Below are 15,670 nucleotides of genomic sequence, written 5' to 3'. Positions count from 1 at the left end.
TTTGTGTTGCCTTTCAGTGATGGTGGTAGTGGTTATGGAATTCTCTGTAAAAATAGTTGGGTATTGTATTAGATTGTCAGTTATTGCTCTGGTTCCAAACCTGTTTGTTACCCTTTCCCATAAGTTGAGCTATTACCTATAAGGCACACTATGTCCCAACTAGTTTATTAAAAAATTAATACTGGGACTGGGTCACTGGCATAGCAGTTAAGTTTATGCACTCTGCTCCAGTGGCCCGGGGTTCACCAGTTCAGATCCCGGGTATGGACCTACACACTGCTTATCAAGCCATGCTGTGGCAGGCGTCCCACGTATAAAGTAGAGGAAGATGGGCACAGATGTGAGCTCAGGGCCAGTCTTCCTCAGCAAAAAGAGGAGGATTGGTGGCAGATGTTAGCTCAGGGCTAATCTTCCTTAAAAAAAAAATGAATATTATTTTCCCAATATAGTGCAGATCATGTTAAATTTAAAGGATTGACATAATATGCCTAATTAGGAGAAAATCAACATGAAGTGCTTCTCTGAATGTGTTACAGCAGCCCCACATCGAACAGGATACATCATCCTGATTTCTTACAGCCACCAATGCCAAGGTCCTGTATGATACAGACATTCAGCAGGGCACCCAAATTGTTGGCACTCGTGCAAAGGTTGTCATATTAGCAGTCATGGTATTTTACCACGGAGTTTTATTTAAGCAACCTCAGCACTTTGGATCATGAGAGTGCTTAAGAGTTTGTGACTGAGTTTGTTGGTACTCTTTCATATGTCCGAGTGCAGGTGACATTGTTCACGGCACTTTCCTAGAAGACAAACAAAGAATGAGATATTTCAGTATTGTTGGTGAAACTGACATTTATAAAAATGCAGACTAAGTACTATCCATACATACATTCCTTAAAAATCTTGGAAAGAGATCTAGATAGACAACTATAGATAACGATTTGTTGGCTGATTTTGCCATATATGTATATATGTACACAAACACACACATATGGCAAATCACATATATGGTGTGCTTATATATATATTTGTGTATATACATATATATACAAAAAACCAAAGTGTATTTGTAGGAATTTGAAGCATTTATTAAAACATTTTAAATGCCTACATTGAAGCATTTTTGCTATTTTACGTAATCTATACTTTTCAAATGCTAGTAACAACTGACATCGATGTAGTATTTTATGGTTTTCAGAGCACTGAAATATACATACATACATAATTCTCTCAAAAACACTGTGAACATATTTTCTACATTTTGAAGGCAAGGAACCTAAATCTTGGAGAGGATAAATGATTTGTCCAAAGTCACATAGGTACTGAATGGCAGAGATGGAAACCCATGTCTGTGGATTCTGAATCTAATATTCTTCCTGATGAACTATAAAACCTATCTGTTTAGTGGTTAATGTCATTATAAGAAGCAATAAAAGAAGTAATCTTAGTCCTCCACTTCTTACTTCATAAGGAAATGTACTCTTCATTGTTGAAAGGAGAAACATCCTTACGTTAAGAAACGAGGACAGAGAATGACATCAGCATCATGGGGGAGTGAGTCATTCCCTTTGTCTCTCCCCTCTGAGTTACAACCAGTCAGAAAGCCAGTGACCAACACAGGACTCCCTGCACAGCACACCAGGACGCCTGGGTGATACATGCATCTAGACATCTGAAGGTGGGTGGACTCAACCTCTGGGAGAGTCGAACCTGGGGAGCATCCCTCTCCTTCTGCCCAGCAATGGTAATCCAAGATGCTTATCCTCCCATCGGCTCACACACCAGCAAATGCAGGCTGCTAGGGCAAACACAGCACTTGTGCCTTGGCCCCTGCCCTCTGCCCCCTGCCCCCAGTGGTGGCAGATGTTGCACACATGTCTTGAGGTTCCAGGACACAGTGGAGTTGGTGACCTGGCCCCCTCCCTCTCTCCCCAGCAGTGGCGCCATCTTTCCTGCAGTGGGGACTACACCCAAGCCGTGAATTTCCCCAGCAGGGGCAGGGTCCCCTGATCTGAGGTTTCAGAGCAGGTTGTCAGTGTGAGCACCAGCCCCAACAACCAGAGGCTGGGGTCCCTGTCCACCCTTAGTGGTGGTGGATGGCACATGTCCTGAGGCTTCAGGACACAGAGCGGTGCCACGGACCCAGCCCTCTCTTCCTCCCTGGCAGTGTTGCTCATTTCTCTAGCAGTAGGGACAGCAACCAAAACTCGGACTTCACCAGCAGGAGCAGGGTGCCCTGATCTGAGGTCTCAAAAAGCACACCATTGCGCGCCAGTGACTAGAGATGGCAGGGCCAGCAGCAACACATGCAACTCAGCCCCTACTCCTCCCCCAGCCACAGCAGCTGGCACCTGCACCCTGAGGCTTTAGTAACCACAGCATAACCTGAGATCCAGCCCCCAGTGGTGGCACCCCTGACACCAACTCTACCAGCAGCAGGGGCTGCATACAAGAACTCAGGCCCCAACAGCAACAGTGACACCTGTGAGCCCACAGCCCCTGGCTGCAGTGCTGCCAGTACCCCCAGATAACACAAGAGCAGCAGTGCGGGTGGTCTAAGGGACAGCGGAACCCAAGCCTGTAAAGAGCCCATGGAGAGAAGTCGGGGAACATGAGACCCAGGCAACCCTGGAAGCAGCAGAAGTGCTCACAGCCTGGTGACCCCAGTGGTAACACCTGAGACTGCAGCAACATCGAAAGCAGCAGGGCACCAGCAACCCCAGAGGCACAAGCAGCACAAGGAGGGCACTGATGACACTTCTAGCAGAGGCAGTGGAGAGCGGAAAGTGCAGGCTCTCAAGTACAACCAGAAGCAGGTCAGAATCAGTAACTGAAGCCATACCCAAATAAGAAAGTGGTGACTACCAATGTGCCAGCAGAGGATCAACTCATCAAGCACCATGAAGAACTACAGGAACATGGCAGAGCAGAAGGAGAATGACAGCTCTCCAGAAACCAAACTGGAAATCACAGAAGATTACAATCTGACTGACAGAGAACTCAAAATAGCCGTCATGAAGAAACTCAGTGACTTACAGGAAAACTCAGGAAGACAGTTGAATGACCTAAGGAGTAAAGTTAATGAACAGAAGGAAGACTTCACCAAAGAGATTGAAGCTCTGAAAAAAAAAAACCAAACAAACAAAAATTCTGGATATGAAGAACACAATTAATGAGACAAAATGTAATGTAGAAAGCACAAAGAATACAGCAGACCTTGTGGAGGAGAAAATCAGTGAGCTTGAATACAGAAACCTAGAAATGATCCAGGTGGAAGAGGAGAGAGAACCAAGATTTTTAAAAACTGAAGGAATTTTTCAAGAAATATCCAACTCAATTAGGAAAAGCAGCATAAGGATTATAGGTATTCCAGAGGGAGAAGAGAAGGAGAGAGGAGCAGACAGTTTGTTCAAAGAAATAATGGCTGAGAACTTCCCAAAACGGGGGAAGAAAGTGAACTTACAAGTACATGAAGCCAATAGAACTCCTAATTACATGAATGCAAAGAGACCTTCTCCAAAGCGTGTAATATTAAAACTGTCAAAAGTCAATTACAAAGAAAAAAATAATAAGGGCAGCAAGAGAGAAGAAAATAACCTATAAAAGAACCCCTGTCAGGCTGTCAGCAGATTTCTCAGCAGAAACCTTACAGGCCAGGAGAGAATGGGACGATATATTCAAAATACTGAAAGACAAAAACTTTCAGTCAAGAATATTCTATCGAGTGAAATTATCCTTCAGATTTGACAGAGAAATAAAAACTTTCCCAGACAAATAAAAGCTGAGGGAGTTCATCCCCACTAGACCCGCCTTACAAGAAATGATGAAGGAAGCCCTCATACCCAAAACAAAAAGGCAAAGGTTTACAAAGCTTTGAGCAAGGAGATAGACAGACAAAATCAGAAAATTGCAGCTATCAGAACAGGACAGCAAAGACTTAATTATAAAATAAAGGATAAAGGTGGGGAGAAAAAAAGAAGTGAGGATAGATGGTTTTTTTTCACCTCCACACAATTCTTGCGTATTTCCTTAGAACTATTTTACGTTACGTCCCAAATTACCTTTTGATTCATTTTGGTGGAGGTGAGGGTTTGGGAGGAAGAGAAACATTGACATATTTCCCTCCACTCTAAAGAAGCAAAGAGATGACTTGGGAAGCCATCTTGAGAGGGAGTGGGGTAGACTCAAAAAAGTGTAGACTTTGGCATTACGCCAACCTAGATTTTAATCTCAGAACCACATTTTTCTAGCTGAATATCCTTAGGTAAATCAGTGTTTGAATCTCAATTTTATCACCCGTTAAGGGGGTGAATAAGTCTTGCCTCACAACACTATTGTGAGGATTGGTTAAATAACATATGAAAACATGGGCAGGTGGTAGCCACATAAATGTTAGTTTTTTCTTGTATCGACTCATCCTTACACCAAACAGACACCACTTAAGCTTTGCACTCTCAGTTTAAATTTCCTTTTCATGCTTTTATTTGGTGTTGATCTGGAAAACTGTGAGAAATTAATCCTGGCGTAGAGCAGAAGATTAGCAATAATTCTCAATTTCTGCTGAAATCTTTATTGCACAAATACACACTTATTTTGGCTTATGCACAAGTCAAAGAATTAGGCAAGACAATTTCTTAAATTCTCTTTCGTGTTTTAGTTCCTCAATCCATGTGCTTTTTATTAACATTTATGATCATATATTTATCTGCCAATGTTTTCCCCCGCTCTTAGAAATCAAGAGGGAAAGAAAAACTGCATTTACCTCCATTGTTTTGGAACAAACTATTTGAGTGATTTTATAAATAGATGTTATAGTAGGTGGAAAAAAGTAATGAGAAACAGCTCACTCACCACCACCATTTTCCCATCCACCAACCTTCTTGTTATGGTGGTCTCTTTGCCTTCCCAGTCCTTAACCTGAACCAAGGAGTCATTATCTAAGGTTACCAGACTCTGAAAAACAGACAAAACCAAATCCAGCTCAGATTGTTGTATTTGAACTCTAAAATCTTGTCAGATGTCAAATTCTTTTTGGCTGCCGTGCTACTCTCAGGTTGTTTTAGAATGGTGTTTACGATTCATTTATTTTAAGACATTGTCAATGGTAAATTTGTTGGCTGATTCTTCTGGTAAAAAGTAGTTTTATAAGAGTAAAAAACATAATATTACTTTGAAGAGTAAGTCATTCTTTTTTATGTTTTATTGTATAAGCAAAGTATTATCTTTTTGCATAAAGAATCACAAGTAAGTTTCGACTTTAAAAATACATATGAAGCTAATTCAAACTCCCATTGTAAGACCTTACTTAAATGAGAAAAGTCCTGTTTCCTCCTCTTACCTCAACAACATAAAAATAGTGAAAATTATAATTATAGTCACAAGAACAACCTCTACCACTTATGTATCACTATTGTGTAAGGCACTCTTCAAAGAGGTTTTAATATATTAATTCATGTAATCCTCACAACAACCATATGAGATAAGTACTATTATTATCCATTTTTGCAACGGAAAAGACTGAGCCAGCAAGGTTGTGTGGCTTGCCCAAAGTCACACAGCTGATTGGGGTCAGAGGTGGGATTCACACTCAGGTCATGCCGATCCAGTCTGCATCTTCCTCCATTATATTATATATCACAAAGTTTAGAGATATCAATGATTAAATTCTACTCTATTGCAAAATCATGTTATATAATCATTTGGATGCATACATCTCAGAGCTTACAATTCCAGTGAGTTGGGCCTTCTACCAAAATTATTTACTGTTCTATTCTGTAGCAGAGACAATGATAATCATTAAATTTTCCTTCTGCTTTCCTATATTTTGTAGCCTTTTTATTCTAGTAGATTTTTGAAAATTTACCACAGACATCTTTATTAAACATTTTAAGCCAAAATTCTTCTTTCATTTTACGTTGTACAGGAATCTGAAGTCTCATATTATTTAGCAACTATCTGTTAATGTGATGCGTTAGTTCCTTTTATCAGGGCATCCTCTTCCATATACTGCAACAATCCTCTATTGAGTTCATTCATCCAAACAACAAATATTTATTGAGCAACTATTATGTAACAAGTACTGTGTTCTGTGAAACAAAACAGACAAGACATTCTGTCTTTGAGGAGCTTACATTCTGGTGTGGGGGAACATATAATAAACAGAAAATACAAAAAAAACGTAAATTATGTATTCCAGTTGGAGCCCACAAGATGAAAGAAACTGTGTGTGTCACTTCCAGGCTGAGGCAATACAAACCCCAGTGTCTCTTTCCTTGTTGACTGTCTTGTTGACTGAGTCCACAAGTTCCCAACGGTGGAGGTACAAGGTAGTTGAACCTCCTTGGGCCCGGGTCCCTGAGAAATTGAGAGGGGAAGACACCCTACGCCTCCATTTCCTGCCCCCACCCTACACGTACACAAACTTCCCCTAACTCCACCCCACCACTGAGTATGCACTATGAGTTAGAAATAAATCCCCACTGTAAGTCACTGAGAGCTTGTGATTAATTTGTTAGCGTGGCATAATCTCACCTATACCAGCTAATATGTTTTATGCATTATAATTTTATGTGTGGAAAATGCTACAAAATGGAAAGCAGAACTTTTGGTTGTGAGAGACAATCTAGAGAGATAATTCTCAAAACATGGTCTGCTAATCATCTGCATCAGAATTGTTGTCAAAAATACGATTTTCAGGTGCCCACTCCAGACATCGGAGCCTCTGGGGATGGGACCTCGAAGTAGGCATTTTTCACAAGCATTCCAGGAGATTTGAATACATTTTAAATTTTGAGGTCCTCAGACCTAGGTTTTAGCCCAAAGTGTATCTAATACAGACTTTTGATATGTTTGCTATAATTGCTTACTTACTTAGGATGATTTCAAAATTAACATGAAATTTATCTGAAACAATGTCGAAGGCCTCACCTTGATCTTACGGCCAGCTGGTGTGGTTTCTTCAAACTCTTCTCCCAGTTTAAAGGAGATCTCATTATTTTTAAAGATGCTTTTGGTTTTTATAGTGATGACATCTTCCTTTGTATTTATGGTCACAGTGGGTTTTGCCAGACAGCCAAGCTTCCTGCTGACTCTTCCTATTCCTGGAAACCAGATAAAAAAGACGCAATGGTTAAACCTGTTGTTGGCTCCAAGAACTCACATTAGCCATATAATTCTCTGCTAACTAGGAGACTTCTGAGTTAAACAGATTTAATGCCACATGAATTCAAATATCTAAAGCCAGTAGCACCATTGTATGTTAAAATTGATTACATTTGCAGAAAAAATATCAGTGGCCAGCTTTTGCGTAGTGACTGTTACGTCTCTCTAGTCCAGTAGTTATTAATCTTGTTGGTTCCTAGACCCCTTTGAAAATTTGATTAAAGCCATGAAAAAATACACTAATTTACACACAGACAACATACTTAGGCATGGATTCTTCCAGAACTTTGTCTCTTCACTTGCATTCGTATATGAACACACATATAGGGTTTGTTTTCTCTATTATGTTTTTTATTGTAGTTAACTACTTATAACATAAAGTTTATTATTTTTAACATTTTAATGTACACAATTCAGTAGCATTAAGTACATTCACAATCTTGTGCCACTATCACACTATAGATATAGGTTTCTAAAAAGTATATAAATGTTAGTATAACTATTGTTTTCCAACTTGCTTTTCCCCCTTATCTGTATCTCTTGGAGCTTTTCCATATCAATACACATAGATATATATTTTTGTCATAACTACTGAATATTCCACAGTGTGTATATTCCAAAATTTTTTGTCTCCATCTCTTTATTGATAGGCATTTAGTTTGCTTCCATTTTTTGTTACTATAAATAATGCTGTAGTGAACATCTTTGCACACACAACTTTATATGGTACATGTAGGAGTATTTTCTATAGCAATAGCATTACACATATAGTAATACCTAAGTTAAATTTCTAAGAGAAGATAAATTGGGGAAGCACTATATATGGTTTGTGGAATTCATATTGTGAAACATGATGACAAGCTATGATAGATTGGATGATGGCCTTCAAAGATATTCAGATCCTCATCTCTGGAACCTGTGAATGCCACCTTATATGCCAAAAGGGACTTTGCAGATATGGTTAATTTAAGGACTTTGAGATGGGGACATTATTCTGAATTATTGAGGAGGACCTTGCATGTAATCATAAATTTCCTTATAAGAAGAAATTTTCCCTATTAGAAGAAGATAGATATTAGACTACAGAAAGGAGAAGGCAATATGACAATGGGAGCAGAGATTGGCCACACACCAAGGAATGCCACAACCATCAGAAACTGGAAAACAAGATGTGTTCTGAAGATCCTCTAAAGATCAAAAGCACACGTTTGCAAAATGATTGTTTATTAAAATCATTTGCTGTTTAGTACATGGCATACGTGCGTTTAACCTATGTCAATCCATGGCAAATTACACGAGGGCGGGGATTATCTCAATCCCGACCTAGTTTTGCACAGAGCTATATCTAGGTGCTGAATCAATATTTATTGTTTCTATGTGAACAATGGAAGGGAGGGGCCTAAGAATAATCTAATTTCATGCAGAGTAAGTTCTGTGCTGTCAAAGCTCCCATTTTTACTGGATATGATGTACAAGTAAACATGGCTCACCTAGTTCTTTCATATATTCTTCAAAATTTTCACAAGAAATGGATTTCCACGTTCCCTGGAGCTGATCAACCATTCTGTCTACGTTGATCTTAAAGAAAAATAGCATTATACGGATGAGTATATTAGTGCTCCCTGAAAGAGTATTGGAACCTGTTCTTAACACAATCCTGGTAGATAGTGCAGAGAAGTCAGGGGAAAAGTTTAGGGACTCTAATCCTGTCATCTTCCCTTAGCACCATCTAAAGAAGAAAAGCTCTCTCAAATGTAAGTCAGGATGAAAATGGAAACAGGTGGCAGTTTTTAGCAGAACTAGATATAATTTTTCCATCTCTAATTTAGGATCAAAACTAGATATTACAAATTCTCTCTATTTTCTTCCATAAGAACTGACACACGCACACCAATTACAAGGGGTGGACCAAAGCAGCTATGTTTATGCCATAGGACCCCTGTACTCCAGCTTTTTCTTTTTTGCTGACCAAGAGTGATATCAAAAAAGTGAATTTATTGCCTGTTTCGAGATCTTATCATATTCTTGTTCTTGAAAACTTGAACTAAAAACTATGGAGACTTCATAGGTAGTATTTGGTGCTTGAACTAAAGTTAACTTTAGTCAGGGCTAGAACAACCATTTTGAGCTTGTACATACTGAGCAAGACAATGGAACAGAGAAAATATGAAGGAAAGAGATTGTGTTACACACAAACACACACCCACAGCCTTGTTCCTGGCGGTTTTCCAGATGCCAGCTCAATTCCACGTGAGGCTAGAGTTGTCAGTGCTGTGAGAACACCAATGTCTTCTTAGCAAACCCTCCTTAATCTAGGCTACTTTCCGTTCCTTTCAATCTTGACTGTATCACTCTGCTGTCCGCTGATATCTGTAAGGAATCAGAATAGAGAACAAGAAATACAATAGCAAATATACCAAATAGAGAAGAGGAGACTCCAAAGGTTAAAGTAAAACACAAACACAGCCTTACACGTGCCATCAGCCCTGAGGACAACATCATTGATTCTAGGCAGCGCTTGATGTCCATGTGCTGACACAGACTTATTAAGAAAAAGCGAAATTATAAAATGCTTTTAAGACAGGAAAGGAGATACAGCATTTTATAGCAATTCCCATTAAAATGTTAAATTTCCAGTATCCATAATTATCTGCCAAGGCACTTTCCCAGGCCAGTGGTCTTACTGATAATTATTCAACGAATATTTATGGAGCAACTAGTATTATAGACCCAACAGGACACTAAGTGATTTTGCATACACCATTGATTTAATGCCCCAACTATGGTTGGAAAAGATACCATAATTTGTTTCTGTTTGTTTTCCTTTCCTATGTTAGGCAGTTTAACATTATAGATTTTTTTAATTAATGTGTACAATTTTTAAAGTTATGCATACTCAATTGAATAGGCATGAAACTGAAGCCAGGAAATGACCCACCACTGAAGGTACTAAAGGTGTTGAAGTTAGGCCCTGAAGATGCTAAAATTCCTAGGATTTTTCAAGAAACTGTTGATGGTGTTGCCTCGCATGTTGGATGCACATTGATCGCCCAACATAAGAAAAATCACCTGCGGAAAATCATTTCCTTGAAGGAGATGCCATATTGGGAGCTCAGTGTCGTGCTCTGCTGCTGGCAGGTTAGACTTTCAGAGGCATCAGTGAAAAAGAGCCCATGCATGGCCTCTGTCTCTGCCCCTGAGGTCCCTGCATTCATGCACCCATCGTGTCAACTCAAAGACTGGCTAATGTCAACTGGCCTAGTCATTGTGTCTCCTTGGCTGTTCACTGTCTTCTTGTGATGTATGCTTTCTGGTGTCTTAATATGTGAGCCAAAACTCTTCACACATTGTGCCCACTCTCCTCAGGACATCCATAGTCTTCTACACCAAACTGCCTTGTCTCCAATTTTTCAGTCTTTTTCTTTCCAGATCCCTGAGCAGCCTATCAAAGTATTCCTTCCACCTACAAGCACATTCTCATCTCAGGCCGCTGCTCCCTCCACACAAAATGAGGAAAAAGTGCACCACTCTGAGCTTGGTCCATTGAAACGATTTTTCCTCACCAATGTTTTTCAAGCCCCCTCCCTCTCTGAGTATAATTAAACCACTGCCCGTTTTCAGCTTGCATCCTCACATGGAGCTGATCTACTTATAAAATATGTTCAGGCCTTTCCTACTCCTTCAGCTGGTCACATGGGACCCCCACATTGTCCTAGGAAGGATCTGAGGGAGGGATGCTGGAACAACTGTGGGGGGTGACAGGGGGTCTGGGACACCTGCTCATGCAGTTACCTCATATCTGCTGGTCCTACTTGTCTTGATCCCAGATACACGGCTTTGATCTTATGTTGGACTGCTGCTGGGCCTGCCTGAATTTATGACTCCGTGGGTCTGACAGAACCTAGATCATAATGGACAGTTCCAGATGCGTGGTTACTTATTGTCCTATAATCAAGAATTCTGTCTCTTGTAGGCCCCAGTAACACACCAGGAACTCTTTTTCAAAAAGCATATAAGATTCTATTGCAGGGGTCCAACCTCATGGCCGAGAGGTTAAGTTGGCATGCTCTGCGTCATGGCCTAGGGTTTCACCAGTTCAGATTCTGGGCGTGGACATGGCACCACTCAGCAAGCCATGCTGAGGCAGCAGCCCACATAGCAAAACCAGAAGGGCCTACAACTAGCATATATAACTATGTACTGGCTCTGGGGAGAAGAAAAGAGAAAAAAGGAAAGATTGGCAACAGATGTTAGCTCAGGTGCCAATCTTTAAAAAAAAAAAAAAAACAGGGCCAGCCCTGTGGCCAAGTGGTTAAGTTCACATGCTCCACTTCCACAGCCCAGGGTTTTGCTGGTTCTGATCCTGGGTGCGGACATGGCACCGCTCTTCAGGCCACGCTGAAGAGGCGTCTCATGTGCCACAACTAGGACTCACAACTAAAAATACACAACTATGTACCAGGGGGCTTTAGGGAGAAAAAGGAAAAGTAAAGTCTTTTTAAAAAACCCAAAAACCAAAAAAGACTCCTAACAACAAAAAAATATTCTATTGCAGATGGAATGGCCTCACTCCAAAACTCCAGAGGTCTGTGTGGTGATGCTCCCACTGGGGCTTCATCTATATGCCACACTGCCTTGTTTCCCATCACTGACACCTCCAACGGCATTGGGTTTGCCAGATCATATGGTCCCAGCCCAGGGCTGCTTGTACTGCAGCCCTGACTTCCTGCTCTAGGCCCCACTCAAAACAGGGAGCTTCTCATGTCCCTAGGAATGGGCTGGAGCACATTCCTAGATGTGGAATATGCTGCCACCATAAGTCAAAGGATGTTACCAGGAATTTTGTTTTCTTCTTTCTGGTAGCAGCAATTTGTCTTTCTGAAGAGATGTCCTCACTTGCCCTTGACCCAACTGGATCTCTAAACACTTTACAACAGTGGAAGTCCCTCAATTGTTACCAGCTTTAACTCCCATACCCTGTAATGCATGTGTCCTACCAATGCCTCAGCATGCTAGCCACTTCTTGCTCATCCTTGTGATCAACAAAATGTTGTGCAGGGTGTCCAGACAGCCCAGATCTCATCTGATTCTATTATGACAGAGAGCAGAGGTAACATAGCCCCCAGACAAACTGTACTTGTATAGTATTGCCTTCCGTGTAAATACAAATGGTTTCTGATCCTTTTTCGGATCTTTCCTGATTGGGATAGAGAAGAATGCCAAATCCATGTCTGCAAACCATGGACCTGAGGCCATAGTAATCTGCTCTAGGAAAGATAATACATCTAGCACAGTAATCACAATTATTTGAGTTTCCAGGGGCCTCTAGTCATTCTCTAAGATTCATTTGGTTTCTGCACTGGTCAGACTGGTGGAGCTACGATATGGATCATCACCACATGCAATCTTAAGATCTTTTAGAGTAGCCTTCATTTCCGCCATTCCTCCCCATCACCACCACCAAATGCAATATTTTTTGATTCACTACGTTAGCCAGGACTGGCGAGGGGGTGGGGGGTTGGGGGCAGGAATGTGGATGTGCAGCTTCAGAAGCTTCCACTTCATCTTCTTCACCATGATAGATAGCTCTCATTTGGTAGAACGAGAAGAATTCAAGGTGGTGGCTACTCTAACAGCCAAGATTATCAATCCCAATTATACCTTCAGGGACTGGGGAGGTGACCACTGGATGGGTCTTCAGACCTACAGGACCTACTGAGAGCAAGACTTTGGCCAGCACTCTGTTTATTTCTTGGCCCCTGTATGCCTCCACTCTAACATGATGCTTTGGAACTCTGTGCTTCAATGTTAATTCAGACCCAATGCCCTCAAAATATCTCCATATTCCTCTTTCCTCAGTATGTATTTTCCCAAATAAATTACCATACGTCTCTTTCGAGGAAAATGGGAGAAATCAAGACAGTATATTTTTGCCATATATTTCAAGATTCATCCTCCTGTGGACTTGGCCACCCCCTCAGTCAATAGTTTCCGGATCTGAAAACTGGCTGAGGTCTGGGATCTGGGCAAAGTATCCTGACTTTCTATTGGGGTGACCACCCTCAGCCTGCTGCTCATCCGTTCTTGCCTTCTTTTGACTGTGTATATTAAGCAGCACCCTCATTGGCTATTCATCTTTTTTGCCCCAGGGATGCAATGCTCTATTAGTCATCTCCACAGTTCCCTCCAGGTGAAACCCTCTTACCTACCCTTCACCTCTGCCTCTTGTTATGGTAATTGCAACCCCCTGGCCTCTGGAAGTAAAGGGCTGCCACCTGGCCCCTATTGGTTCAGAATCTCATCATCCCCATGGCCATCAATGAGCCAACTGTTGACTGATATAGCTATAACATAGATATAGACGTAGGTATCAGTTTCCTTTCTAAGAAAAGTATTGGGACTATATTTATTCGTAACAGAAGTACAGATCTCACAACTTTCCTACAGAGGAGAGCTCCACCATACACGAGTTTCCAGTGTTTTGGCATACTGAACTCGAATTATTTCAGCTAAGCAATTTGAAGTGTATTGGAGCTGGACCAGGCTTAGTGGGCACCTGCAGAGACTGGCAGGGTAGGACAACTCAGGCCTTACTCATTTGCTGTTCATTAAATAAACATTTGAGTGCCTACTAAACAGAAGACACTGTGCTAAGGCACTGGGTATAAAATGGTTAATGAAAGAGATGTCCAAAATATTTCCAACATTATGAAAGAGAATCTGAAATTATGCTATATTCCCTAATATTTCCATATGGATACATGTCCTTATAATAGAAACATGGAGAACTGGTTGATATTTTAGAGTAGGGATTGGCAAACTATGACCTATGTACAAAATCAGGCCACCACCTGTAAATAAAGTTTTACTGGATCACAGACACACATTTCTTTACTTATTTTCTATGGCTGCTTTCATGCTGCAGTAGCAGAGTTGAATAGTTGTGAGACACACCACATGGCCTGCAAAACCTAAAATAATTACTCTCTGGCCCTGTGCAGAAAAATGTTTGCCCATCCCATTTTAGAGTCTCAAGTCTGATTATTTAAAACTCAGGATCCTAACTATTGCGTTTGTAGACTTTCTTTGCTTGAGATAGAAGAGCGGTGGATAACGTTTTTCTTTCCATAGCTTTTTCATCAAGAAAAGATATTTTTATAATTATGTCATGGATAACGCCAACAGAAAATTTCATATAAGGAGCCAAGCTCTGGCATTTTATAAAAATCACATAAGAGAGATGGTTCTCACTCAAATATACATGAAACGTTTAAAAAATGGCTCTGAGTACTGCAAGACAGAAAGACACAAGAACAAAAGATTAATTAACTAGGAAAGAAATGGTAAAAAAAAAAAAAAAGCTGTTCTTTTGTCTGCTTCTTCCTGAGTCTAGCCTCACGTGGCTACTGGTCCTGTGAAATTTTCTTCGGAAATAGCCCTGGGTCTCTCACTCTTTTAGTCACCTTACTGATGCTAAGCCTTTATATTTTTCACGCAGTTCTAATCCACTTAGATTAAAACCATGCTGTATGAAAAATATCTTTAATGACTTTTTAAAGGAAAATTTATTAAAAATAGGGAAAGCCCATTACAAACTTCAGGTGTTGTGGCAAACAGAAAAAGTGATCTAAAGAGTTGCATGGTTCTCCTCTTATATTGCTTGGGTTTTGTAGGGTGTTAGTGAACGTGGGAAGAAGACAGCCCTCCATGGTCACCCTCAGAGGGCCCTGGTCAGGGACAATGGAAAAAGGCTGGCAACTAGGCCTTTCGAGAGACTCAGGGTGTTTCTGCACTGCCCCTACAGTTGAAATGAGCAGCTGGAAGTGAGCAGCAGATGGGAAGCTGGAACCGACCAACTGGAATGAGGCACATGGACACCCAAGCAAGCAATCACCCGGCACTGCTCCTCGCCAATATTCTTCACACACTTGGTCAATATTTTTCAGTAGGATTGGGAAGGGTAGTGGTTTGAATTGTGTTCCCCAAGAAGATATGTCCAAGTCCTAACCCCTACTATTTGTGAATATGACCTTATTTGGAAATAGGGCCTTTTGCACCCATATGTTCATTGCAGTATTATTCACAATAGCCAAGACTTGGAAGCAATCTAGGTGCCCATCAAGGGATGAATGGATAAAGAAGATGTGGTGTATATATACACAATGGAATACTACTCAGCCATAAGAAATGATGACATCCAGCCATTTGTGACAACATGGATGGACCTTGAGGGTATTGTGCTAAGTGAAATAAGTCAGAGGGAGAAAGTCAAATACAGTATGATCTCACACATAAGTAGAAGATAAAAACAATGACAAACAAACACATAGCAACGGAGATTGGATTGGTGGTTACCATAGGAGAAGGGGATAAGGGGAAGGGCCAAAGGGGTGTTAGGCTCACATGTGAGGGGATGGACTATAATTAATTTTTGGGTGGTGAACATGATGTAATCTACACAGAATTCGAAATATACTACAACGTACATCCGAAAGCTATATAATGT

General features: G+C 40.8%; 1 protein-coding gene across 2 annotated transcripts in view; it reads right to left on the bottom strand.

The window, feature by feature from the left end:
- Positions 1-672: 672 nt before the first annotated feature.
- FABP12 (fatty acid binding protein 12) overlaps positions 673-15,670 on the bottom strand; it is a 29,223-nt gene continuing 14,225 nt past the window's right edge. Inside the window, exons 1-6 of one of the 2 annotated variants that reach the window (XM_001490712.6) lie at positions 10,957-11,081; positions 9,368-9,534; positions 8,655-8,742; positions 6,931-7,103; positions 4,855-4,956; positions 673-803 (exon numbers count right to left, since the gene is read on the bottom strand). In XM_001490712.6, coding sequence (XP_001490762.3) covers positions 729-803; positions 4,855-4,956; positions 6,931-7,103; positions 8,655-8,727 — 423 coding nt within the window. In that variant the 5' untranslated portion in view covers positions 8,728-8,742; positions 9,368-9,534; positions 10,957-11,081 and the 3' untranslated portion in view covers positions 673-728. Of the gene's footprint in view, positions 804-4,854; positions 4,957-6,930; positions 7,104-8,654; positions 8,743-9,367; positions 9,535-10,956; positions 11,082-15,670 lie in introns of those variants that run through there. The other variant, XM_070221391.1, reaches the window with a different exon arrangement.

Source organism: Equus caballus, chromosome 9 (genome assembly GCF_041296265.1).
Source record: "Equus caballus isolate H_3958 breed thoroughbred chromosome 9, TB-T2T, whole genome shotgun sequence".
Taxonomy (NCBI): Eukaryota; Metazoa; Chordata; class Mammalia; order Perissodactyla; family Equidae; genus Equus; species Equus caballus.
This window is presented reverse-complemented; position numbering and strand designations above follow the sequence as displayed.